Source organism: Colossoma macropomum, unplaced genomic scaffold (genome assembly GCF_904425465.1).
Source record: "Colossoma macropomum unplaced genomic scaffold, Colossoma_macropomum, whole genome shotgun sequence".
Classification (NCBI taxonomy): Eukaryota; Metazoa; Chordata; class Actinopteri; order Characiformes; family Serrasalmidae; genus Colossoma; species Colossoma macropomum.
The window spans coordinates 1952555-1962500 of record NW_023496020.1 but is presented as its reverse complement, the minus strand read 5'-3'; the positions used below and the strand labels follow the sequence as shown (position 1 = coordinate 1962500).

The 9946-nt window shown below is 39.5% G+C and overlaps 1 protein-coding gene across 1 annotated transcript in view; it reads right to left on the bottom strand.

The window, feature by feature from the left end:
• Positions 1-2849: 2849 nt before the first annotated feature.
• tnfaip8l3 (tumor necrosis factor, alpha-induced protein 8-like 3) overlaps positions 2850-9946 on the bottom strand; it is a 54534-nt gene continuing 47437 nt past the window's right edge. Inside the window, exon 2 of the mRNA XM_036564586.1 lies at positions 2850-5905. Within this exon, the coding sequence (XP_036420479.1) occupies positions 5343-5905 (563 nt within the window). The 3' untranslated portion in view covers positions 2850-5342. The remainder of the gene's footprint in view (positions 5906-9946) is intronic.

The following is a 9946-nucleotide window of genomic DNA, read 5'->3' as shown; positions in this document are numbered from 1 at the left end:
GCATGATTGAAACGTTCTTTGTTTCGTTCTATGGTTCTTAAGATTGATGGAGAATATGCTGTAGATGGTTCTACATTCCAGATTCCAGATGTGGCACCAAAAAGAGCTCTTCTATTTTTACAAGCTTGACATCATAACTCCTGTTTGATGCATATAGAACCCTTTTTAAAAAAAAAATCTATATAGAACCACATACAGCACATTATTCATCAATCTGAAGAACGATTTTGCCAGGCAAAGAACCATTTAATCATGCAAAGAGTTCTTTGAGTGTTCATGTTTCTATATAGAAGCCAGAAAAATCCAGAAAAATATACCTCATGGCCTCTCAACTTCAGTAAAATACAAAACATTAGCAGTAACAGTAAAATTCTGATGTGTTTGATGCTGCAATGTGAAATATGCCCAAGTACATAATTGATTTTACTTACATTTTTCCTGTTTTACAGCTTTCTAAAGCATGCAGAGCTGTGAATGGCAGTTAATCCAGGATCCTTTGTTTGCTAACACTTTCAGCAGAAGCTAACAGCAATTTAGTGAATTCTTTACTCTTCTAGATGAAGATGAAGTTGCACCGGCACTATTATACCGTCATTAAGTCCTCCAGGATGTAAACTAGAATGGTATGTTGCCATGTTTTTTGCTATTTTTAGAATTTTTCTCCAACATAAGCTAAGAAGCTAATGCTATCAGCATTTATACTAGAGGCCACAGATGAAGTTTTTGCTTGTATTTTCACACTCAGCAGAGGCAAATTGAAGCTGTGTTTGATTCTACACATGATTCTGTATAAATGTAGACATTTGTAAGTGTGAGAGTGCAGAACAGTGCAGTGCATCGTTGCATTAGGCTATTGAGGTAAGCTAACTAGCTATTTAGCAAAATCAGATGCTTTGGAGTGGCATAAAATGACCAAAAAGACAACACATGGCTGATTGTGGTTATTAAAACGGTTCCAGCTGTCTCTTGAGCAGATGAGAAATGAACTGCCTAGCACTAGAACCTGTTGGTTCCTGTTTGGGTTGTTGTTTTTGAATGTGCTGTGGGAAAACACTCATAAAGTGAACGCTTCTTTATTAAAATGAATTTATGAAATGTACTGCTGGGGCATGTTTATGATTATATAAAAATAAAAATGTCATATAAATGTCACATAATCCATCATCCACCGAAAGTGAGTTGTTTGCTGTTGTGACGTAACTTTTACACCCCTGATAGGACTGCAGCTTTATACAGGACAACACTAATAAGCTAATGAAGAGCTGCACTCTTAAGGGCATAGGGTACAGGGGGAAGGGATTAAAGGATGATTATAAACTCACACCAGGATGTTTATTGGATGTGTCATAAAGATGCATGGCCTGTGTAGAGAGCAACTCATGAAGTCACTCACTAATTATATTGGCCATCGCTGCGCTAACTCTGCATGACGCAGTAGTGACCTAACTGGATAATTAGCTCTATCGAATCCTTTTCAAATGACCAAAGGACACTGAAAGCAAGTTCAAAAGGAATGTTTAATTAAAGATAGTGCAGGTACACCCTGGGCTTATGATATAGAAGCTTGTGAAGTCACACACATAGCACCTAGACAGGCTTCAGAGGAACGCTCACAGGATGGAGCAGAGTTGGTGTGAAAGTGATGTCTGTTGAAAAGGCCTAAGATCCTTCAGTGTACATTCACTGGCCACTTAATCAGAAACCTTCTTTCGTAGCTCCTTCTTGCTGGTGTACAGTTACAGACTGTAGCTCATCTGTTGATGCACAGTTTGTGTTGTCCATCTTCTAGTCCTTCATCAATGGTCAGTTTCTCACAGAGCTGATGAATGGGGTAGAGAGGGCCCCAGAGAGCAACAGATGAGCTACAGTCTGTAACTGTACACCTGTGTTGTCAGAGCAGTAATTTACACTGAGGACAATGGGGACATGTCCACACCACTTCTTGAAATGCTCAGTTTTGTATCCACCACTTCTTGAAATGCTCAGTTGTGTCCCTACCTCTTCCTTAAATGTTCAGTTTTGTCCCCACCACTTTTTGAAATGCTCAGTTTGTCCCTGCCATTTTTTGAAATGCTCTGATTTTGTACCTACTACTTTTTTAAATGTTTAATGTTGTCTTTTGAAATGTTCAGTTGCTTTTTGAAATGTTCAGTTTTGTCCCCACTATTTCCTTAAATGTTTGGTTTTGTCCCCATCACTTCCTTAAATGTTTGATTTTGTCCCCACCATTTCTTGAAATACTCGCTTTTGTCCCCACCGCTTCCCTAAATGCTCAATTTTGTCCCCACCTCTCTCTGAAATTAACAGTTTTGTCCCCACCACTTTTTTCGAAGTGCTCAGTTTTGTCCCCACCACTTTTCGAGGTGCTCAGTTATGTCCCCACCACTTCTTGAAATACTAAATTTTTTCCCCAACAACTTCTTGAAATGCTTACTTTTGTCCCCACCACTTCTTGAAATGCGCAATTTTGTCTTCACCTCTTCCTTAAATGCTCAGTTTGTCCCCACCTCTTTCTTAGATGCTCAATTTTGTCCCCACCACTTTTTTAATGTCTAATTTTATCTCCGCTGCTTTTTGAAATGTTCGGTTTTCCTTGAATGCTTGTTTTTGTCCCCACCACTTCATAGTCATCTGGACTAACCATCTACTCCTAAAAACACGTTCAACAGCTTGTTAGATAGCGGGCGGGGGAAAGGATGTTTGGCCAGTGAGTGGAAGTGCAAGGTAGGTGTTTCTAATAATGTGTGCTGTATATTTAATATTTAATAATTTGTATATCTATTTCCAAAGAAAGAAACTCAAATACAACTCAAAACACTGAAATCAGTGAAACTCTTCTTCATGCTGAATTGGCTTTTCAAACAGGTTTTATTGTCAGTGATCACACACACACGTGCACACACACTCATAAACAAAAGCCACTCTTGGGTGTCACGTCGATACAGCCACTTTTGCATTGCTGTGCTGTTGTTGAGGGACAGGAAGGAGACAATGTTGTACAGTGCACACAATTAAGACAGGAGCTCAGAACAGTGGGCTTTTTCCCCCCAAAGTTACATACATACACGCACACACACTTAGAGGTTTGGATACAACCACATCAAGGCATCGTGACATCCTGTCTCTCCCTTGAGGAAAAGAGAGGAAAAGGAATAATAATAATTATAATAAAAAATGGATTTACAGTCCAGTACCAGAAGCGAGAGAGAGAGGAGAAGAAAGGGAAAGATAGATAGAGAAAAATGACTGCAAAAAAATGATATTTTGACAAGTGAAAGCATCTTAAATTTTGGCAATGTATCAAGTATCGGACTGTGAGAATGACATAAGATGATTATTCAACTTGTTTCTACACACTTTGAATTACTTTACATGAAATTATCTGCCAGCAAGATCAAGATATTTTTTAATTTATGTAATTACAGTATATGACATATCATTTAATAATTTCTTGTTGTTCTCAAAGTACTTGAAATATGAAATCAAACAGCCAAAATTATGTTTTGATGATCAGTTCAGTTTTAAATCTTTGAACAGGAGCCTATTTTGAATAATCTTGTAATAATCTTAGAGCAGTTTTATACTGAGAAATATTAGATGTGTTGCCTACAAAACACCACACTGCAAATATATTGCTACATATAGCAATTGTGATTTGCCTTGCAATATAATAAAACACAACGGTGAACCTTTGATGTGACATGATAAAAAGATTGGTATTATTTTGGCCAACATTATTTGTAGTAGCTAGTAATTGTCATCTTGTAATTGATATCTTGTGCAGCCCTACATTTAAGGTGCTGTACTCGCCAAGACATGGACCACAGAGTGGCTACTGACTCTACTGAGTCTGAGGACCATTAACCCTTTCAAGTCTAAAGAGCCATTGACCCTACTGAGTCTGAGGAGCCACTGACTTTACTAAGTCTCAGAAGCCGTTGACCCTACTGAGTCTGAGGAACCACTGACCCTACAGAGTCTGAGAAGCCATGGAACCCAACTGAGTGTAAGAAGGTACTGACCCTACAGAGTCTAAAGAGCCATTGACCCAACAGACTCTAAGGAGCCATTGACCCTACTGAGTCTAAAGAACCACTGATCCTACAGAGTCTGAGGAGCCATTGACCCCACTGAATGTGAGAAGCCACTGAACCCAACTGAGTGTAAGAAGCCACTGAACCCAACTGAGTGTAAGAAGCCACTGATCCTACAGAATCTAAGGGGCTATTTACCCAATAGAGTCTTAGGATCCATTGACCCTACTAAGTGTAAGAAACCACTGACCCAACAGAGTCTGAGGAGCCACTGACCCACTTACGTCTAAGAGTCTGAGAATCAATTGACCCTCTCAGGTCTAAACAACCACTGACCCTACAGAGTCTGAAGAGCCTTCGACCCACTGAGTCTGAGGAAGCACTGGTCCTTCTGTGTATAAAAAGCCAGTGGTTCCTCAGGAGCCATTGACCCACCTGAGTCTAAAGAACCACTGATCGTACAGAGTCTGAGGAGCCATTGACCCCACTGAGTGTGAGAAGCCACTGAACCCAACTGAGTGTAAGAAGCCACTGACCCTACAGAATCTAAGGGGCTATTTACCCAACAGAGTCTTAGGAGCCATTGACCCACTTATGTCAACCACTGACCCTACTGAGTCTGAAGAGCATCGACCCACTGAGTCTGAGGAACCACTGGCCCTTCTGTGTATAAAAAGCCAGTAACCTTTATGAGTCTGAAGAGTCATTGATCCATTTGAGTCTGAGGAACCACTGGACCTACTGAGTCTGAGGAACCACTGACTATCTTGAGTCTGAAGAGCCACTAACTCTACTGCAGTGGTCTCCAATCCTGGTCCTGGAGAGCTACCTTCCTGTAGATTTTGGTTTCAACCTGTATGCAATAAGCTGCCCTGCCCCTTACTTAACTCTAATACATCTGATCCAGCCAATCAGGGACTTGGGAAGAGCAGGTGAGGCAAGTTGTGTTTGGAACTACGCTCTGAAGGTAGGTAGCTCTCCAGGACCAGGGTTGGAGACCACTGCCCTACTGAGTCTGAATCTGAGAAACCAATGAACCCACAGTGTAAAGAGCAATTGATCCTTCAGAGTCTTATGACCCACTGACCCTTCTGAGTCTGAGGAATTATTGACCCTATTTAGTCTCAGGAACCGCTGGCCTTAGTACATCTGAAAAAAACATTGATCTTGCTGAATCAGAAGAGTTATCGACCCTCTTGACTCTTGAAAAGCCATTGACCCTATTAGGTCTTTCTATGGTCCATGTGCCAAGATATCTTTTTTTGCAGTTTAGAGGGAGGGAAGGTGGAGATGAGGGATTGATGCTGGCTAAAGCACGCCCTCATCCAGGAGTTTGTTTATCCCATCGCAAATCTTCCTAAGGGAGAGTCTGTATTCCTCAGAGGGCCCATAGAGCTCCGTGAGGAACTCCACATCCGCAAAGTGGTTGAAGACGTGGTCAATGCGGCCATGGGATCGGGTGGTCAGGTGGTTCTCCACTAGCTCGTGGAGGAGGTCCCTGCACTCCAGGAGCAGCTCAGAAAGGATTGAGCGGTCAAACGTGTATTCAACCTCATAGAAACTGACCACTGTCATGGCCGCCTGGTTCATCTTCTTCTTGAAGCGCTCCACGGTCTCCAGCTCCTCGGGACCAAACTGGTGGTTCCGGTAGAGGATTCCCACTTTCAGGGCGATCTTGATGACGTCCTTGATGATCTTGTGTGCCTCCTTCTTGCTCTTGGTGAACTCGCGGCTTGCCTTGTAAAGCTCGTCGAGGATGCCACTGCTGGTGTCGTCTGTTAGCAGGTTGGCCACAGCCATGGTGGCCATCTTACTCAGGATCTTTTTCTGAGCTTGGAGGGCCAAGGACTTAGAGTTGAAGGTCTCTGGCCCTGCAAAGAGAGAAAGAGAACAAAGCAATGAAACAGAAAGCCTGGGGCTCCTAAGTGGCACAATCGTCTAAGCATTGGTTCTATGATCAAAAGAGAATGCAAGTTTGATCCCTGTGATGCTGCAACTATTCATGCTGTGGTCTGTACTAGCTGACGAAACAAACTTAGCAGTTAGTGTCTATTAGCTAACAGAATTAGCAGTTAGTGTCTATTAGCTAACAGAATTAGCAGTTAGTGTCTGTTAGCTGACAGAATTAGCAGGTAGTGTCTGTTAGCTGACAGAATTAGCAGGTAGTGTCTATTAGCTGACATAAGAGAAATTAGCAGTTAGCATCTGTTAGCTGACAGAATAAACCATTAATGTCCATCAGCTGATGTAACAGAATTAGCAGTAAGTGTCTGTTCGCTGGCCAAATTAGCAGTCAGTGTCTGTTAGCTGGCCGAATTAGGAGTCAGTGTCTGTTAGCTGAAGGAACAGAATTAGCATTTAGCATGTTAGCTGACTACCAGAATTAGCAGTAAGTGTCTGTTAGCTGACAGAACAGAATTTAGTGTTGTGCAAGCAGGAGTTAAAAGATGTGGTGGGACCTTTATTTGTCTTGGAGGATGCGCATGTTATCCTAAAGCATGTCCAACCTAGCAACAGTAGCTACAAAGGTTTGTGTGAGAAGTATGGGTAGGTCAGTTCAGTACAAACTTTATCAGCACGAAACAAAGCAATACAAACAGGATTCAGCTGACACTCAGTTCTTAAACCTTCCATAAATTCAGTCACCAAAGATTTAGCTAGGAAAATGCTGAAATATGCCTGAATATGAGACATCACTGTTAACCTTACATGCATCCGAGTTGACTGTAGCATTATAAAAAACAAAAAGAAATTCAAAAGTAGAAACTTGGCTCATCCAGCCACTCCAGTAAAAGTTTGTTCACACACATTAATCATTCAAACGGCCAGAAGTAAGTTTGTATTCCTGCCAAGCCTCCGTATATCTGGAAATAAAGAGCAGACGAATTTATGTTTATGGCGACTGTCTCTGCGTGATGACTTCCAGTGGTTTTAGAGCTAATTCAGGTTCCATATCTCAGGCCAAGTATGCATGAGCTACTGCACTTAAACCGATTGAATCCTTCCACTTTAAATGATTAAATACTATTTTTTTGGTTCAGTGCCATTGAATGTTAATGATTTCACTGTGCTGAATAGAAAGTGGATGTTTGGCTGCAGTGTTGTAATTAAATTACTAAAGTATCCACAGAACCTGTTTTTAGTGCAATTTGGTTAAAAAGTTAATTAAATGGAAAAGACCTAAAAAAATGGTGTGTGTTATGGTTATTAAGATGGAATTGCTTAAAAAAAACATATAAAAATACTTTTTTACAGCACTTCTTCAATTCTGGGTTTGGTTTAATTAATTAATCTATCTGTGTTTAAATAAAAACAATTCAAAGACAGGATATTTTAATGTGTTACCTTATGAATCTCATTGTTGTTTGTCAGTAAATGCTCATTCTGCAACACATTCCCAGAACAAATTAGGACAGAGGAAATTTAAGACTAGGAACACTGTAAAATGTTCAAAAAACATCTCAAACAAAGGAAAGGCCTAGTACTTTATGAGTAATGACAGGTTGAGGCTTGCCCCCTGCATTAGCAACAGGAATGTCTCTAGAATTTTGGGGGCCCTAAGCAGGTTTTTTTGGGTGCCCCCATGTGCCTAGGCACCACTCAGACCTACGCCTTGTAAACAGTTAAAAAAATAAAAGCATAGAGAATAATTAGTCCTCGAGGGCTCAAGTTATCATTTTACATTATCAGGGTTATTAACTTATTTAGTCTTATTTAGATGAGTCTTTATGTAATCCACACATTTATACTGATGTATAAATATAATATAGTCTCAAATAAACATTCCTTAAATTAAATTTATTTATATAACATTAGCAAACCAGTTAGCTTGCTAGCTGATGTACAGTAAAATTAGAGGCTAATAACAATGACTACCACAAGTGGTATATATCATGTAAAAAATGGCAATTTTGTGTATTCCGGATGACCGAATGTTAGTGGGGTTCTAACAATGTCTCAGCATTCTCTGTCATGAGTGACTACTTCTTGTTTATTGACCAAAAGCCAAAAAAAAAGGCATAATGTTACTATCTCATAATGAAACCTAAATATACCTTTAGCTTTTCCCCCTCATTTTCTCTTGTTTAAGGCATGATTTATTAATCACTTTTCCCCCAGTGTTTTATTAGACAACATAATGGTAATGCAGTAATTAACTAAAGTTTTTCAGGGGGCCGCCTGGTGGGCGCAGGGCCCTAAGCAGCTGCTTATGTAACTTAATAGGTAGAGCTGGCTCTGATCAGCAAATAATTAGTGGGTATTAGTGGGTAACATACACATCTGCGAAGGAACCATTATCAGTGAAAGAAATATATACATTTTGGGGCAACATGTGCTGCCTTCTAGAGGACGTCTTTTTCAGGGACATGAATGCAAAAAATTGGGCACTCCTGGCTAAAATACATATTTGTTTTTTTGAAAAGAACTTAAATGTTAATGAACAGTTATTTTTTGATAAACTTAAAAAATAGAAAGAAACAGTAAAACAGTAAAATTGTGGCATATGCAAAAGTTTGAACACCCTTCCAAGGTTGGTAAGGTGTTTTTTCAATATACTTCTTAAAATACTTCTTAAAATAATTTGCTGCAAAGGTAGTGTTCCTTTTTTTCATTTCAAAAGTCAACAGAATATCATTTGCAGTCCAGACTTTCTCCCATTGAAAATGTGTAGCGCAGTAAGAAGCGCAAAATATGACAAAAAAACTTGCTGTGTAACTAAAGAATGGCAAAAAATCCACTTTCAAAAATGGATCATTTTGTGTCTTCAGTCCCCAAAATGCTTATTAAGCACTGTTAAATGGAAAGGTGATGTAAACATGCTCCTGTCCCAACTTTTTTGGAATGTGTTGCAGACATCAATTTTAGAATAAACATATATTTCAAAAAAAAATAAAAATAATAATAAAAAAAATATATACAGTTAAACTGCTCAAATTGCTTTCTATTTTTTATCAGTATTTTACTCACTGTCCCAACTTTTTTGGAGGTTTGTATTGGCGTAGTCTGCAGAGTGAAGCCAGAGGAAGTGTGTTTGTGTAGATAGAAAGAAAGAAAAGAATGCTGATTGGTTCTGACTGTGTAAGACAGTGGAATGCTGTGCGTTTGCATTAGTTCAGTCTGTTGAGCTTCACACAAACTGATATGTTTTTACAGCACTAGTCTGATAACACAGTAAGTGGAGCTGCAATATAAACTCTGAGATTAATACGGACCCATTACAGACAGCTTATGTACACCAATTCACAGAGGACAAAATTCAGGCTTCAGGCTGCCGCTACTGTGTTTAGTTATGCTAATGCACTTTAGTCCATGTTTATAGATAAGTGTGTCATACAGAGTCAGAAACCACACAATCAAGTCTGCTAGAGATAATGAACAACTCCACACAGTTTGAGGTGAGGGGGTGATGGTGGCCTGCACCATGCTCCACTGTATGTTAGCACAATTAGCCTCATAACTTCAGTGGAAAAATCTAAAGAAGCAAACTTTAGTCACCAAACAGAGTCTAATAATTAGGAATTGCTCAGTCAGTTTGCTTTTGTCAGCTATTACTGAATAATAAAGTGTCAACTGTAGCTCCAAATAATGAATTTAATAAGTGAAATTTTAAATAGTGTCTAACTTTGGTGAACTTTGACACTTGAATTTGCATCCTCCTCTAATAATGCTACTGCTGTGGCTGTGATGACCTTCTTAAAGCAGCACTAAAGCCCCAAAATGGAGGCAAAAATGCTAATTTTGGCAGCGTCTAAGCACAAACCTTTTTACATTTCACCTCCACTGATTATAAATAAACATATATGAGAAATATAAGAGAAATGTATGATGTGCAGTCAGTCTGAAGCCTGTATTAGATGGTAGAACAATTCATACTTTTGTGATTTTAATGTTTGTGGTACATGAGTAAGGCA